This window comes from Schistocerca nitens, chromosome 4 (genome assembly GCF_023898315.1).
Source record: "Schistocerca nitens isolate TAMUIC-IGC-003100 chromosome 4, iqSchNite1.1, whole genome shotgun sequence".
Lineage (NCBI taxonomy): Eukaryota > Metazoa > Arthropoda > Insecta > Orthoptera > Acrididae > Schistocerca > Schistocerca nitens.
In genome coordinates, this window is record NC_064617.1 from 945,705,716 (window position 1) to 945,724,533 (window position 18,818).

Consider the following 18,818-nt stretch of genomic DNA (forward strand, 5'->3'; position numbering starts at 1 on the left):
TTATATAGTTTCTCCTGAGTGCTTCGGTAGATAGTATTTTGAATATCTGCGTATTATAAGACACAGTTCCTGTGTTTTCGTCACGATCTACTGTAGATTTCCGTAGCGCGAGTCGATAATCGGTTTATCTGCTTAGTTTGGTCTTCCACGGTCTTTAGTATGGAGCCGAGCTGGTGACACTTCGCTCTCAGCTTCAGGCTGTGATGGCTTCGGTTACACAGCTTGAGGCTGCAGTGGATGGGCACCACTGTTGTGGGCCGGCCAAGGGTATCCAACGGTCGTCCAGCATGTCCGAGTCCTCCGATCGGTCCTCACTGGTGGAAAACCCAGTCACTGCTCGCACTGAGGTTGACCCCTCACCTGTGGTCGAGTGGGAGGTTGCGCCGGGGCTGTTTGTGGCTGACAGTGTCACTGAGCCAGATGATGTCGCCAGTCCTGTTTCAGAGGAAAACACTCAGCCTGCAAGATCCGGGAAATCACAGAAAGTGGGGTTATTGGTAATTGGGAGCTCCAATGCTAGGCGCGTTATGGGGCCCCGTAGGGACATGGCTGCCAAGAAGGGAAAGGAAACCAAAGTGCACTCCGTGTGCATACCGGGTGGAGTCATTCCAGATGTGGAAAGGGTCCTCCCGGATGCCATGAAGAGCACAGGGTGCAGCCAACTGCAGGTGGTTGCTCACATCGGTCCGAGTGATGTGTGTCACTTTGGATAGGAGAGATTCTCTCTGGTTTCGAGCGGCCAACAGAAGTGGTAAGGCCTGCCAGTCTTGCTTGCAAGATGAAAGCAGAGCTGACCATTTGCAGCATAGTCGACAGGACCGGTTGTGGACCTCTGGTACAGAGCCGAGTGGAGGGTCTGAATCAGAGGCTCAGACGGTTCTGCTACCGTGTGGACTGCAAATTCCTTGACTTGGGCCAAAGGCTGGTTGAGTTTCAGGTTCCGCTGGTCAGTTGCCCACTACACGCAGGAGGCGGCTACACGGGTAGCAGGGGCTGTGTGGCGTGGACTGGACGGTTTTTTTGGGTTAGAGGGTCTCGGGAAAACACAAGAAGGGCTTCAGTCACAAAGGATGCAGATCGAAGACAGGAAGAACGTATATACAGGAACCTCTCGTATAACGGTTGTAAATTGTCGTAGCTGAGTTGGGAAAGTACCAGAGCTCCAAGCGCTAATAAAATGGTTCAAATGGCTCTGAGCACTATGGGACTTAACATCGATGGTCATCAGTCCCCTAGAACTTAGAACTACGTAAACCTAACTAACCTAAGGACAGCACACAACACCCAGTCATCACGAGGCAGAGAAAATCCCTGACCCCGCCGGGAATCGAACCCGGGAACTCGGGCGTGGGAAGCGAGAACGCTACCGCACGACCACGAGCTGCGGACCCAAGCGCTAATAGAAAGCACTGATGCCCAAATCGTTATAGGCACTGAAAGCTGGCTAAAGCCGGATATAACCTCAGCCGAAATTTTTGCTATGAACCTAACGGTGTTCCGAAAGGATAGGCTATACACGGTTGGCGGTGGCGTGTTTGTTGCTGTTAGAAGTAGTCTAACTTGTCGCGAAATTGAAGTAGATACTTCCTGTCAGTTAGTACGGGCAGAGGTCATTGTTGGAAACCGGAATAAAATAATAATTGGATCCTTTTACCAACCTCCCAAATCAGATGATACAGTTGCTGAAGGGTTCAAAGGAACTTGAGTCTGATTTAAAATGCGTACCCGACTCATACGACTATAGTTGGTGGTGACTTTAATCTACCCTCGATATGTCGGCGAAAATACACGTTTAATTCCGGAGGTACGCATAAAATATCATCCGATATTGTGCTAAACGAAAATAATTTCGTGCAGTTAGTTCATGAGCCCACACGAAAAGTAAACGGTTGTGAAAACACACTTGCCCTCTTAGCAACAAATAATCCTGAGTTAATAACGAGCACAAAAACTGACACAGGGATTAGTGAACACAGGGTTGTCGTAGCGAGATGGAATATTGTAATCTCCAAATACTCCAAAAATAAACGAAAACTTAGCCATTCAAAAAAGCAGATAAAAATTCACTCTACGTCTTCCTGAGAGGCAATCTCCACTCATTCCAAATTAATAATATAAGTGTAGGCCAGATGTGGCTTGAATTCAAAGAAATAGATCGGCAGCAACTGAGAGATTTAGCAATCGACGGATCGGATCCTCCTTGGTACACAGAACGGGTTACAACACTGTTACAGAAACAACGAAACAAACATGCGAAATTTAAACAGACGCAAAATCCCCATATCGTCGTCATCCCTTGGGCAGTCACTGCACTATAGCCAACCGTCTTTGCGATCTGTCGGTATGATGCAACCATGTCAAGCTCGCTAATTATTCGTACTTGCTTAGAATTCGAAATATGGCGATAGCTTTCACGTATTCATCCACTGGGTGTGCTATGTTGTGATCTCCACCAGAAGACTGGCAGTAACGCTAGTCACAAGCGTAGCCATCCTGTACTCATACCATTTTCATACGTAGGAATGGCCTTTTTATTTGCTGGAAACACTAATGATAGATTCCTATAGGGATGAAATATTAGTGAACATATCACACAGGCAAGTAAATACTGACGTAAGCATTTGAGAGCGGGTAATCAAGGCGTTCATGGTGTAACACTTTCCATTTCTCTCAGCGTCTGTTCGTCATCGGCTATAAAACATATTCCTAGGTAATGCCATTTTGCTGTTCCCTCTTCGCGTAATGTGTATGAGAGAGCAGCAAGAAACAGCTAGCCGGCTGCGGTGGTCTAGCGGTTCTGGCGCTGCAGTCCGGAACCGCGGGACTGCTACGGTCGCAGGTTCGAATCCTGCCTCTGGCATGGGTGTGTGTGATGTCCTTAGGTTAGTTAGGTTTAAGTAGTTCTAAGTTCTAGGGGACTTATGACCTAAGATGTTGAGTCCCATAGTGCTCAGAGCCATTTGAACCATTTGAAGAAACAGCCAGTTATTTTGTTCCTAGTAATTTCAACTACCTCGTGCTATAATTATTCTTCATGGTGACCCCTTTCATGCGTGATTCTGCCTGTGAAACAGCTGGTTGTAACTATGAGCGGTGACTATATATGAGGAATTGTCCCGAAATAAATTCTGGTAAATAGTTCTGTAAATCTCAAGTTTTTAGCTATGTACCACGTCCAACTTCCACCACTCAGTATCTTTATCTTTTTCGTTTCTATATGTGTACTTCCACCCAATACATACGAATACCTATTTTACATATTCAGACCTCATGTGTCACTAAATTTTTGCTCTCTACTGGTTCTGCTGTTGTTAAGGCCGAATGGGCTCCGTTGTGCGACTGGATGCGTCATTACCCACCAGAAAGATCGCAGTTCGTAGTAATTGAAGGGAAAACATGTACTGAAACCTAAAATATATGAAGGGTTCCCCAAGGAGTTGTTACAAGCACTCTGCGTTCCCAATCGCGTAATTGGTTTTGCAGACAATCCGAGCAGCCCTCTTATATTTTTTTGCATGTGACGCTTTTGTTTTCCGCCTAGTAAAATCGTCAGAAGATCAAAACGAATTGCAAATTGATTTAGAGTAAAATGTAATGAGCAGGAAGAACAGTCCTGTAATGTTTGAATGCGATGTTAGTGGTGTGCTACTAGACGCAGCCATGTTGACTAAACAACTGGGCGCGACGTCTAAAGCGATATGTAATGGAACGAGCACGTAAGCTTTGTTGTAGCAGAGGTGAATAGTCGACTTCGGTTCATTGGAACGGTTTTAGGTAAGCCTTACCTGTCTACAAAGGAGACAGCATATACAATACTTGTACGATTCATTCTTCCGCACGAGTGTTTGGGATCTCCACCAGGTCGGATTCTAGGAAGACAACTCAACAATTCAGAGGCGGGCTGCTAGATTTATTACAGGCAGGTTCAATCAACTCAAACTGGAATCCACAGAGGGAAGACGATGATCTTTTCATGTAACACTATTGAGGAGATTTAGAGAATAGGCCATTTGCAGCTGATTGCACATGTGTTCTATTGCCCTCAACATACATTGCGCTTAAGGGCCGCGAACATAAGAGAAATTAGGTTTTGTACGGACACATAAAGACAGTCGTTTTGACACTTGTTCATTTGCGAGTGGAACAGGAAAGGATATAACTACTAATGGTAGGTGGTACCCTCCACCTTTTACCATACCGTGACTTACTGAAAACGTAGATTTAGATGTAGGTAAAGAGTAGACTTCTGCATTGTTGCGCAAAGTGGAAATTTACCCTAAACAATAAAAAGTGTGAGGAACTCGATATCACAACTGAAAAGTTGGTTTATTCTCGGTTACACTCTGCACAAATTTAATGCTTGTCGATTGAAGTACATGTATAGGATTGACAGTTACGAAGAACTTAAATTTGAACCATCACTCAGAAAACGTTGTGGTGAAATCGAACCAAATACTGGGTGTGTTTACTTCACAGAAAACTCAGAGGATGCAACTAGTTTGTTAAAGACATTACGCTTTTCCGCCCTTCTTCTGGTTTTTTGCTGTGCAGCATGGAATCCACATCCGACAGTAATAACGGAAGACGTAGAAAAAGTTGAAAGATTGGCAGCACATTTTGTATTATCGAGGAATATGGGAGAGAGTGTCACGCATATGATACGCGAGTTAGGGTGACAATCATTGAAACAAATTTAGTTGCGACGAGACCTTTACCCGAAATTTCATTCAGCAGTTTTCACCTTGTCCAAACGCGCAAATATATTATTGGCTTCCAGCTGTACAGGGAGAAATTAACATCGTAATAAGATAAGTGATTGGCTATCAGAGCTCTTCGGCAGTGGATACACCGGTTCCCTTCAGATCACAGAAGTTAAGCGCTGTCAGGCGTGGCCGGCATTTGTATTGGTGACCATCCGGGTCGCCAGGCACTGTTGCTATTTTTCGGGGTGCACTCAGCCTCAAGATGCCAATTGAGCAGCTACTTGACCGAATAGTAGCGGCTCCGGTCAAAGAAAACCATCGTAACGACCGGGCGAGCAGTGCGCTGACCACACGCCCCCCCCCTATCCGTATCCTCATTGAGGATGACACGGCGGTCGGATGATCCCAATGGGCCACTTGTGGCCTGTTGACGGAGTGCTATAGAGCTCTCACGGAAATATTTAGGTATTGTGTTTTCCCCTGTGCTATTGGAATGAGGAACCGTCGAGACATACTTCGAAATTACACAGTTGTATTTACTGTGGGTTCACAGTCTCAAAAAATTCTCTGAGAAATTTTGTTTTTGCCAATGACTGTAGCCGGCCGGAGTGGCCGTGCGGTTCTAGGCGCTACAGTCTGGAACCGCGTGACAGCTACGGTCGCAGGTTCGAATCCTGCCTCGGGTATGGATGTGTGTGATGTCCTTAGGTTAGTTAGGTTTAAGTAGTTCTAAGTTCTAGGGGACTGATAACCTCAGTAGTTAAGTCCCATAGTGCTCATAGCCATTTGAACCGCTGATTGTATGTTGATTAAAAATCCACTGCTGAAATTTCAACCTTTTCTTCATTTTCAAATGTATGTTGTTTGCAACTGTTACCAGCTTGACAACGACCAAAAGGTCAAAATTGCAGTAGCCGATCTTCGAAATTCATTCGCCGACTGCGAATTTTTTTCAAACAGATATAGCGTGAAAGTGGTTCTATGAAGCTTCTGCCAAGCACCTGAGTGCGAATGGTAGAGTTTATAATACGCTGACTGCGAATTCTTTGAAAAAAGAAATAGTCTGAAAGTGTTTCTATGAACCCTCTGCCATGCACTGCAGTATAAATCGTAGAGCACTCATGTAGCTGTAGATGAAGGTATAGAGTGGCGGACACTATAAGACTTCTTTCTTCGGTTAATTTTTGCGCTTACTCTTTCACATTTTTTCAGCCTCAACAGGCATTTGCCGAACTGTCCCACATTTCGCTAACTGGCTTAGGTACTGATATTGTATCCCGAAGGGGTATCGATGCACCGGAGTACTGGGTAACTATGCAACGTTACCGCCAAAGTGAGACCAGACCCGCCAAGATGGCGGCGCTCCGCCACCTGTTCCCCGGTACGCACGCCTCTCTCTGCGTGCCGCGTCCACGCCCTGGGAGGAGTCGGGAAGGCCGGCCGCGCACTTTCACGCTGACCTCTGGATGTATATATAGAGGCCATCCGCACAACGCCTCACAGTACTGCAGCAGCAGCGATCAACTACCAGCAGTCATGAAGATACTGGTGAGTTTCTCTACCTCACAAACACTGTCTTTTTCCTTGAATCCTGAGTAGTCTCTCGAAATATCGCAGAAGCGTCAGTAGCATCAGTAAAAGGATCAGGTCCTTAGCGAATCGGTAGAATTTCTTGAGTTTACATCTCACTCATGTAGCACTTCGGCACTGGTCGGCACTTGTAGATAAGCGGAGATCAACGTATATTACATTAGAGGCTACGTCGGCATAAGTCTAATTATCTGCACCTACCGTTATTGTTGTTGTTGTCTTCAGTCCTGAGACTGGTTTGATGCAGCTCTCCATGCTACTCTATCCATTGCAAGCTTTTTCATCTCCCAGTACTTACTGCAACCTACATCCTTCTGAATCTGCTTAGTGTATTGATCTCTTGGTCTCCCTCTACGATTTTTACCCTCCATGCTGCCCTCCAATGCTAAATTTGTGATCCCTTGATGCCTCAGAACCTGTCCTACCAACCGGTCCCTTCTTCTTGTCAAGTAGCACCTACCGACTGCCTCAGAATTTCTAGCTAGCGGCTGGCTGTATGGCTTGCTATTATAGACCTAACATCAACCACGATTTTCTTTTGATCCTACAACAAGTGCTGTCATTCTAAATGCCAGATATTTCTAATTCGTTTACCTTGGAACGGTTCTCATCCCGTTTCTTGGGACGAATCAAAGGAAATTCTCGCACACTTTTCTACCATAGTTTCATAAAATCACGCAAGTCTGAATTCATGTTCCCTGGACGGTGATTTAGCTATTCTCAAGACTACACGAGTGTTGCTTTCATTATGCATCTGTGCCCTGATAATGACATTCGATTCCTACACAGGAAGATCTTTAAAATATCCATCCCATTTTAGACTCATCTACTTTCTCCACTGATCCCCAAAAATCATCTGAGGCGAATTACAGCTGATTTCTCACTTTTCATAGTTTCGCCGAGCTTTTATTTGACCCTAACCTGGTGACTAAGTACTAAAGTGCCAACTACACATACGAATATCTCGGATTCTATCCCCAGTCAATCCTATGATTTTTAACCGTCACTTATTAATTCTTTCACCCCTGACAATGGTCGCTGGTGTGAAAAATGCTGAGTAGCACCGTGAGTCGGCATCCACGTTAAACAGTAGATCCCCCTATACCTCGTTGGGCAGTTTAACGACCAGAGGAAATCAGCACCATACCACCCAACAGGACCAGCGAGACCTGCTGAAGTCAAACACGTAGATCGGTACCCAAACGTAGTGTGTCTGTAGAGTATCAATGAAAATACCGAATTACTTCGTGCTATGTGCTGTCGTCCAGTAGAAGATCCGTAAACGGTAATCAAAAGTAACATCAGAACTACGGAGCACAGGAAAGTCGTACCTGTGAAGAATTCTGTTGAAGATATCGCATAGGTGAGTTGGTAGGGCCAAAGTCGACGTACCACAGGCCCCGCGTTCAAATCCCACTGATGGAAATTAACGTTGGGGTTGGGTTGTTTGGGGAAGGAGACCGGACAGCGAGGTCATCGGTCTCATCGGATTAAGGAAGGATATGGAAGGAAGTCGGCCGTGCCCTTTCAAAGAACCATTCCGGCATTTGCCTGGAGCGATTTAGGGAAATCACGGAAAACCTAAATCAGGATGGGCGGACGCGGGAAACTGTTAACGTGTGAAACGGTTATATGGGAGAACGTTTTCCTGACATGTAAAAGGATTTTTCGGAGTTTGCAGCAATGTTCCTTTGGCAGTCTGCCTTCGTTTCGTTAGTAGAAAGTAACAAACCTATAGAGTAAATCTGTATAGATAGGTGTGGCATTCTGTCGCACATGTCCCACAGAACACCACACCTACCTATACAAACGTACTCTACAGGTTTGGTACTTTCAACTAACGAAACGAAAGCAGATTGCTGAAAGGACATTGCTACAAATTCCGAAGAATATTTTTACATGTCAGGAAAATGTTCTTCCATGTAACAGTTCCTAAACTGAACAGTTTTTTTAAAAAAAAAATGTTATCCCTGGTGTTTGAGCGCGATATTTTTCGTGCGACGATCTTGGGCCCTACTAACTACGTCTTTCTTTCTTTTTTATCTCAATTTGTCCGTTAATGGCTGCTGCATTTGGTTTGGGACGGACATCCCACGACACCCGTTCAAGTCGATCAAAGAACCGTTCACTCCTTTGTTATTATTATTAGAGAGGGCAGCTACGCTCTGACCCAACACGCTGAGCCATCGTGCTGGCATCAGCTCAGCCGAGCGAGATCTTCAACACAATCGTAATCGTAGTTCTGGTGTTACTTTTAACTGCCATTTACGCATGTTCTACTGGGCGACAGTACCTAGCCCGAACTGAATCGGTGTTTTCAGTGATACTCTGTCGACGCACAACATTTGGTACGTATCTAAGTGTCTGACCTCTAGGGGTTTGGGTGTTTGTAAAGCACTGTGATGTCGAATACAACCTTTGGATGGACGACAGTTTTACTTCACTGATTTCAGCTTGGATGGAACTATCAATCATCACACTTCCAGCACCTGTTGTGCCACCTCCAACATCAGCAGTTTTTATTTCATCATGTGGGTCTTACTGAAGCTCTCTGTATTTTGTTATCAGCGTGAAGATAGACTGACAGACTTGTTAGAGATTTACCGTCTCGTATTTATTGAACATTATGGAGATTATTATGGGCCGGATGATCAGTGCCTGAAAGTATCATGCGACAATAAGCATTCCTTGGTTACCAGACTCGAACTCGGGACCTTTGCCCTTCGCGGGCAAATGCTCTACCATCTGAGCTACCCTGCACCACTCGCGCTCGGAGACGAGATACTGGCAGACGTAGAGCTGTGAGGACGGGGCGTGAGTCGTGCTTGGGTAGCTCAGGTGGTAGAGCACTTGCCGCGAAAGGCCAAGGTCCCGAGTTCGAGTCTCGGTCCGGCACACAGTTTTAATCTGCCAGGAAGTTTCACTCCTTGGTTACCTATCTTCCAATTCTTACATATTACAAAATGCATTATAAACCAGAAACAGGGAGCGTGGGTACTAAGGAATCCGATAAGTAGTGTACAGTATCTGGCGTGACGTTGCGTCGGTTTCTTCTTTAGATCGTCCTGAGTGCTGTGCTGGCCGTGGCCCTCGCCAAGCCCGGCTTCCTGGGGGCGGGCGTCGTCGGCCCCGCCTACGCCGCGGGCCTCGCTGCCGCCGTGCAGCCCGCCTCCGTCCTGGTGGGCGGCATCCACCCCGGCCTCGCCGCCTACGGCCCGGCCAACATCGTCATCGGGCCGGGCGGCTACCCGCTGGACACCCCTGCCGTGGCCGCCGCCAGGGCCGCCCACCTGTCGGCCGTCGCCCAGACGAGGGCCCGCGACGCCGTGGTGAACGGCGCCGCCCTCGCCGCCGCCGCCGCCTACGGCGCCTACGGAGCCTACGGCTACGCCGCCCCCGCCGTCGTCGCCCCCTCGGTGGCCGCCCTCGCCCCTGGCGCTCTGGGTCTCCCTGGACTGCTGGCTGCCAAGGCTGCTTACCACGGCTAACTGCAACGCTGACAGAGGTTGTTCTTATGGGCCGACATCATGCTCCACGCATCGTACACGTATCATCACCACCTCACTCGAGAGGCTTATGTATTACTGATTGTGGTACAAATATTTGATAAATAAAGAGCTTCTAAGAAATCATGCCATGTCTACCAACAAGCTGCCATTTCATACTATCGATCCACTTACATTGTGCCCCTTGTTTCCCATCCTTGTAAATTCCACGTCAATTTCTTTCGCTTTTGACTTACTTGGCAATGTGGAATGACATAACAAGTACTTCACTCGAAAGCTCCAAGCGAAATGCTCTTGCTGTTATATACAGTAGAACAGTAATAGTAAAATTACCAGCCTGGTTAACCGAGCGGTATAAAGCACGGCTTTCTGGAGCGGGAAGGAGCGCCTGGTCCCCAGCACGAATCCGCCCGGCGGACGTGAGTCGAGGGCCGGTGAACCGGCCAGTCTGTGGTTGGTTTTTAGGCGGTTTTCCATCTGCCTCGGCAAATGCGGGCTGGTTCCCCTTATTCCGCCTCAGCTACACTATGTCGGCGATTTCTGCGCAAACAAGTTCTCCACGTACGCGTACACCACCATTACTCTACCACGCAGACATAGGGGTTACACTCGTCTGGTGTGAGACGTTCCCTGGGGAGTCCACCAGGGGCCGAACCGCATAATAACCCTGGGTTCGGTGTGGGTGGGGTGACGGAGGGGTGGACTGGGGTAGTCGTCGTGCGTTTGCGGACCACTGCAGTTAGGGCGGGTACGGAGCCTCTCCGTCTTTTCTAGGTCCCCGGTTAACATACAACACACAATACTAAAGCTTGTATATTATCATACATAAATCAATGTTTAGAATAAGAAAACATTTTTCTTTATAGACGAGGTGTTAGGTTATTTTATTAAGGAAAGATAAATCTATCATAATATGCTTTCAACATATCACAAACCACCTTCCTCTTTCTCCATTTAGAAGGACAACCTTAATGTACAATAATATCCAGGATGAGCTATGACCAATCTGGAATGACATAAAATGTACTTCTATCGAAAAATACAAGTGAAATGCTCTTGTCGTTATATACAGTATCACAGTAATACTAAAGCTTGTATATTATCATATGCAAATCAACATATAGAGTAAGAAAACATTTTTCTTTATTGACAAGGTGTTAGGTCCTTTTGTTAAGGTAAGATAAATCTATCATAACATGGTTTCAACATAACACGGGCCACCTTCCTCTTTCTCAATTCAGAAGGAGAGCCTTAAAGTACAATTTGACTGCTACCGTATCGTTCACAGAGATTCTGTTGCATGCCGTTTAGTTAGGAAAAGAAGGTAGCGAAGTTAGGAAAAGAAGGAAGTACAAGCTTGGAATGATTCAAGGATGGGGAGAAGGATTAGCCTTGCCTCTCCAGGGAACCACCCTGCATCTGCCTGTTGGAATTTAGAGGATGTGGCTAGTCGGGTGTGGATCTGAACAGTTGCCTCCTGAATGCGAGTCCAGTATGCTAACCACTGCACCACCTCGCTTGGTACATCACAGTGTAACGCCCCCATACAAAAATTATGAATGACTGTGCTGGTAAACTTCTACGTTATTTGATTTTCAAACAGCTGAGCAAAACTCAACGTACTCAGACAGTTTTATCTTTACTTATTCTGATCATCACTAAACTGACACACAATATTTTTAGCGCAACGCAATCTGACTTTCAAAAACCCCTACAAAAGAATGGCCCTGACTAACAATAACTTATACCTTTCACGGATCACTCACCTCACAAAAATCTTCGTTACTAGAACTAGTGCAATAAAGCGAGCGTCAATATTGCCAGCTAAGTAAAAGATTCTAACTACTGAAGGCACTAACTAATGATAGGCACAGTTAGCAAACGAAAGATTTTGATAGAGAACAAACAATGTATTTACCTTAATAGCGTTCAAAAGTCATCATTTGTCTATCAACTCATGACATCGATCTTTACAAGTTTCCTTTTTCTGGCGGACAAACGTCCAAATCGTCCGCTTATAGCAACCTCTCAAAACTCTCGCATCTCTCTCTCCACATTCACCACTGCTGGCGGCTCACCTCCAACTGCCCAATGCTACGCGCTGTTCACATCAAACTGCCCAGCACTACACAAGCGAATATTCCAACAATGAGTCCAACAAGCCACAGACTGCACACAGCAGAGTCAGTGATTTTTATTCTGATCGCTACGTGCCGTTACCAACATAAAAACCTAAACAGTCTACTTACAACAGTTCAGCCAACCTTTCTTGAAATTTGATTACTGAGATTGTCTCATGATGTAGAATCTTTTTCTATGTTTCATCGTTTGAGATAGTCTAGGATGTGTTTGTCATCGACATGAATATCCATAGTCTCCACAGATATTCAGACATACAGGGTGGTAAAAAAAGTAATCCATATTTTGAGAGATCGTAGTATTGACCAAACCAAGACAAAAATATCCAGGAAGAGCGACAAGCAATTCTTCATCTTCGCTTTTGGTTGTGTAAATCATGGAATACTTCTAGATAAGCTCAAGTGCTGTGGTATGAATGGGACAGTGCTCAAATGGGTTAAATCATACCTAACTGGAAGAGTGCAGAAAGTTGAAATAAACAGTTCACATAATATGCAAAAACTGGTGATTTCTCAAACTGGGGAACAATAAAGAATGGGGTGCTGCAAGGTTCAGTCTTGGGTCCTCTGCTGTTCTTAATATATATTAATGACTTGCCATTCTATATTCATGAAGATGCAAAGCTGGTACTTTCTGCCGATGATACAAGTATAGCTATCACAAACGACAGACAAGAATTAACTGGTGAAATTGTAAACGATGTTTTTCAGAAAATCATTAAGTGGTTCTCTTCAAATGGGCTCTAATTAAACTTTGACAAAATAATATATACAGTTCCACACAGTAAAAGGAATGACCCCATTAAGAAATATAGACTTCGATCAGAAATCGGTAGCTAAGGTAGAATATTCAAAATTTCTAGGTGTATACATTGATGAGGGGTTGAACTGGAAAAAACACACTGAGGATCTGCTGGAACGTTTGAGTTCAGCTACTTATGCTATTAGGGTCATTGCAAATTTTGGCGATGTACATCTGAGTAAATTAGCTTACCACACCTATTATCATTCTCTGCTTTCGTATGCCATCATATTCTGGGGTAACTCATCATTGAGTAAAAGAGTGTTCACTGCACAAAAGCGTGTAATCAGAATAATTGCTGGAGCTCATCCAAGATCATCCTGCAGACACTTATTTAAAGGGCTAAAAATCTTCACTGTAGCCTCACAATATATATATATATATATATATATATATATATATATATATATATATATATATATATATATATATATATTCACTTATGAAATTTGTTATTAACAATCCAAACGAATTCAAAAGTAATGTACATGGCTACAACACTAGGAGAAAGGATGATCTTCACTACTCACGGTTAAATCTAACTTTGGCTCAGAAGGGGGTAAATTATGCTGCCACAAAAGTCTTTGGTCACTTACCTAATAGCATCAAAAGTCTGACAGAAAGCCATAAAGCATTTCAAAGGAAATGAAAAGAATTTCTTAATGGCAATTCCTTCTACTCATTAAATGAATTTTTGGATATAGTTGGTTGGTTGGTTTGGGGAAGGAGACCAGACAGCGTGGTCATCGGTCTCATCGGATTAGGGAAGGATGGGGAAGGAAGTCGGCCGTGCCCTTTCAGAGGAACCATCCCGGCATTTGCGTGGAGTGATTTAGGGAAATCACGGAAAACCTAAATCAGGATGGCCGGACGCGGGATTGAACCGTCGTCCTCCAGAATGCGAGTCCAGTGTCTAACCACTGCGCCACCCCGCTCGGTTTTGGATATAGTAAGTGGGAATTTCCCAAACCACCCAAAAAAAAAATTATTGAGTGTCATGTAATATTTTGTCTAATGCAATATCTTGTACAAACACCTGTTATTAACCTGATACGTTCCACATCATTACGAAGTGTCGTATTCATGATCTGTAACCGGTTTCGGTTATTTTTACATAACCATCCTAAGGGAGCCATGGGTCTGGTGATGGTTATGTAAAAATAACCGAAACCGGTTACCTATATCATTGAAACATAAATGGTGTGGTCAAGACTGAACTTTAGTCAAAATATAATAATCTATTGATCACTGTATTCCAAAATTGTTTACCAAAATAGTTTCATTTTCCTTTTTCAAGCTAAAATTCGTTGCATTCGTTTTATTTATCTTCAGTGCTCAATGGATTGGTCGATTAAGTCTAGTACGTTACCCAGCTCGTAGCCCGGATCTTAATACAATGATTGTCGATCAGTTGTAGAATTTTGGAACACGTGTTTTGTTCGAGCATAATGACTTTTCTGGAGGCTAGAAATCTACTCTGTAGGAATCAGCATGGGTTTCGAAAAAGACTATCGTGTGAAACCCAGCTCGCGCTATTCGTTCATGAGACTCAGAGGGCCATAGACACGGGTTCCCAGAGAGATGCCGTGTTTCTTGACTTTCCCAAGGCGTTCGATACAGTTCCCCACAGTCGTTTAATGAAAAAAGTAAGAGCATATGGACTATCAGACCAATTGTGTGATTGTATTGAAGAGTTCCTAGATAACAGAACGCAGTATGTCATTCTCAATGGAGAGAAGTCTTCCGAAGTAAGAGTGCATTCAGGTGTGCCACAAGGGAGTGTCGTAGGACCGTTGCTATTCACAATATACATGAATGACCGTTTGGATGACATCGGAAGTTAACTGAGGCTTCTTGCGGATGATGCTGTGGTATATCGAGAGGTTGTAACAATGGAAAATTGTACTGAAATGTAGGAGAATCTGCAACGAATTGACGCATGGTGCAGGGAATGGCAACTGAATCTCAATGTAGATAAGTGTAATGTGCTGCGAATACATAGAAAGAAAGATCCCTTATCATTTAGCTACAAAATAGCAGGTCAGCAACTGGAAGCAGTTACTTCCATAAATTATCTGGGAGTACGCATTAGGAGTGATTTAAAATGGAATGATCATATAAAGTTGATCGTCGGTAAAGCAGATGCCAGACTGAGATTCATTGGAAGAATCCTAAGGAAATGCAATCCGAAAACAAAGGAAGTAGGTTACAGTACACTTGTTCGCCCACTGCTTGAATACTGCTCACCAGTGTGGGATCCGTACCAGATAGGGTTGACAGAAGAGATAGAGAAGATCCAACGGTGAGCAGCGCCCTTCGTTACAGGATCATTTAGTAATCGCGAAAGCGTTACGGAGATGATAGATAAACTCCAGTGGGAGACTCTGCAAGAGAGACGCTCAGTAGCTCGGTACGGGCTTTTGTTGACGTTTCGAGAACATACCTTCACCGAGGAGTCAAACAGTATATTGCTCCCTCCTACGTGTATCTCGCGAAGAGACCATGAGGATAAAATCAGAGAGATTAGAGCCCACACAGAGGCATACCGACAATCCTTCTTTCCTCGAACAATACGAGACTGGAGTAGAAGGGAGAACCGATAGAGGTACTTAAGGTACCCTCCGCCACACACCGTCAGGTGGCTTGCGGAGTATGGATGTAGATGTAGATGTAGATTGTTTTGTGTGGACACTTGAAATCTTTGGTGTATGCGAAGCACGTTAATGATGTACAAACGCTACCAGAAAGCGGCATCAATTGCAGCCAGCCTTTGCTTTTTCAAACAGTGTTTGATGTCCTAAGAGGTCAGAGAGAACCATGTCTTACCACGGGTGATCACCATATTCAGCAACTGCTTTACTTATCACTCACAGGTGCAGGGTGTGTGTAATCGCATGCAGATTTCATTAGAAACTTTTCTGTTTTATTGTAACAAAATAACGTGTTCCCATTGCTTACTGTTTTCTGTAAGTCGTTCGTAAGACCAAAGAGCTTGTAGTAGGAGAGAAGTGTTTCACAGGACTGAAGATGAAGAAGCACTCATATATCTTTAAGTATGAATTTTAGAGCCCAAGTTCGCTAAGCTTTCTTTTTTTTTTTTGCCGTACTACCACCTCTAAAAATCTGAAATTCATTACTTAACACTCACTATGGCATTTATTACGGCGTTTAAGGCGATGCGGGTTGATTCGTTCCGTTAGTATAAAAAGTCGGAAGGTGTGAGGAAGTTCCTTCTCCAGATAAACACGCTGTTGGAATTCTGTTCACGTCAATCTGTAGTATACTGTACAAGTGTGCAAGCAATCAGAAACTTAACATCCGGTGAACTTAATAACGAAATCTGCCGGGAGACTTTTATGTAATGTCTGCTAATAGAGGCTGCAGTTTGAAGTCACTGCTTGACCGTGAAGGTTGTGGTTGTATGTGTGGTCCTTCAGTATGAGGTTAACACTCTGGAAACGCTTATCTGTGAATTTTGTTGGTTCTTATACCACATCACAGTGAAATAAACCCTACATTTTCCACATACACTATTTTTATCTTTGACGTCGCGTTCCTTGTGATCCCAAAGGTTTTCCTTACATTTCCACATTGTCCTGTTTAGCAGTCAAAACACGAGTCTACGGAGAATCAGGTCAGATTTGTGATTGTATTTCAGATTTCCTTGCCTATGAAACTCCATACGTGTTTCTTAACGAAACAGATTTACATGTAACTTTATGAGTACTCCAAGGTAATATTATAGGGTAGTCACAATTTGCAGAAGAATACAAATATATGAAATAGGCTATATAAGTCAAAAAAGACTTCCAGAAAATCCAAATAGAAGCAGTGCCAGTAGGGAAAGGTATATCTTCAGTCAAAAAACGTTTGTGTAGTACAGCCAGAAAATGAAGTTACAAAAAATACCAGGAAACAAGTAGACTCAACAAGGAAAACAACTGCGTGCAGAAAGCATGAAAGCCGCACAGAAGATCATTAAAACGAATCTGAAAGCACTACGTGCCCGGACAAGGTTTCCGAGCGCAGGGTCCTCTGCCGTCTGATCCAGATATTAATGAATATGATTCATTGGTATTGTTGACAGATTACTTAGTATTGCTGATCAGTCTGTTGTCAGATTAACAGAAGAGACAGGGAAGACTGGACGAAAATTTTTGTAAAATATCCTTTCTGATCCGGTCTCTGGGCTGTTATGTGCGTATTTTTCTTATAGACTGAAAAACTGCGTGTTTCTGGGGTCGTCGTTTGAAATACGAAGTGTCAGTGATAAAGAAGATAAATTTTGGGACAGAGGTGCTATCATTCTTCAGCACACAACGATTTTGCTTTTAAGATGTCTTATCAGCCATCTAAATAAAGTTTAGTCACATTATGAGGTATCTTTTAATCGAATTTCTCGCTGTATCCATAAAATTGGGTAATCTGAAAGTCTATATTAATATCACCAACTGACATGAAACAGGTGAAAGAAACACAGCGTACTATATTTCCCGAGCCATTAAGATTGGAAAAAACTTATAAGGCTAATAATAACTGATAAATTGGAGAAATAGTAAAATTCAATAAGGCTAATAATAATAAATAAAAATGGAGAGAGGGATAGTCTGTATTGAGTAAATTAAACATCTTATTTCTGATGGAGAAATAATATTTAACAACAGCATTTACTTCTGCAACTCATCTATTATACGTAGGAAAAGCAAGACTTCAAGAAATTTTAAACCAGAGAAGGGTTCACAACAGAACCATTACCAGCCTACAGCGAAAATGCTAAATACTCCGATATATATATAATTGTACAACTGCTAATCCGAAAACAGTTGGTCTTCACGTAGGAAAGTGCTGCACATCATAGTTTTTGCAACTGACACAATATATGGGACTTGGTTTTCAAATGCGGAACTTAACAGTTGCTGTTGTCATTAACCTAGCTACTGCCTATGATATTGTTCATTAATGTGAGCTTCTAAGTAAACTGTAGGAATATTGGAGATTCCAAGGTAACTGAAAAAGCGAAATGTTTTCTGTGGAAGTTAATTTTCGATTTTCAATTGCAAGTAGGATCTCGAAGAAATCAAAGAACTTCTGTTTCCACATTTACTGAAAAGATTTACCTCCACCAGATGTGAGCGGATGATCGCAGCGCTTACATGCAGCATGTGGAAAGTACACTCAGTACACTCAAGAGGAGCACTTACGAAACTTTCTACATAAGGTACTGTAACGCTTCAAGGGGGGGGGGAGGGGGTGGGAGGAGGGGCAGAGCAAGAACTTGAAAAAGGGACATTACGATTGCCATGCAACAAATTACTTATTGTTATCGACAGCTAGTTATGTTCTCTAAGATACGTGCCCTTTTCCCCGGCTTTAGTAATTTTAAAATCTGGTGTACCTCAGCCGATGTACATGCTCTTATCAAATCTTTTTTATGTGATGTCTGTCTGCATGGCGACACTTACAATGAAATCACAATTTACAGCAGCACTCACGTGTCATAATCTAATGGATGCGTAATAACAACTGGCCTGATAAAGGATACTGGGATAGACGGGATCTACCTACAGTTTTACTTTTACTAGGACTCAAGCAAACACTACTTACAGCTCTAAACATACGCTTATTGCTCTATCCTCCGCCTTGTTGCTTCTGAAACTATTGCAGAAATTTTGGTGAACGCACGTAGCTATTGACGTGCAATGAAATCTACTGAGCTCTGTCCTAAGATTATAAGAGGTTCAGTACTGCTGTAATTTTTATTCACTCTTTAAAATGTGATGATTCTGGCTACTCGCTCTAGTCGATGGGCGCTCTAAGTACTGAAATTCTATTTGTTATTCTGTTGTTGGGACAAAGAAATGTTACTGTTGAACTGTGGTCTTACAAATTATTTTATAACTTTTTTCCATCCACTGTCGAAATGATTACCAGTTACTTAGGATCTGTGTGCGAGCTAGAAATGAACCCTTTGGTTCATAAGGTACATTAAAGGTCATTTACCCAAGGATGTTAATAGCATCAAAGGGCGTTTGCCTACTAGTCTTGGGAAATAAAAGTCGCGACGACGACAAGAAGTTGT

At 43.5% G+C, this 18,818-nt stretch overlaps 1 protein-coding gene across 1 annotated transcript; it reads left to right on the forward strand.

Moving 5' to 3' along the window:
- Window positions 1-6,208: 6,208 nt before the first annotated feature.
- LOC126252823 (cuticle protein 18.7-like) lies at window positions 6,209-9,925 on the forward strand. Its single transcript, XM_049953766.1, has 2 exons — window positions 6,209-6,251; window positions 9,353-9,925. Exons 1-2 carry the CDS (start codon window positions 6,240-6,242, stop codon window positions 9,779-9,781), a joined length of 441 nt encoding a protein of 146 aa, XP_049809723.1. The 5' UTR covers window positions 6,209-6,239; the 3' UTR covers window positions 9,782-9,925.
- The last annotated feature ends 8,893 nt before the right edge of the window (window positions 9,926-18,818 follow it).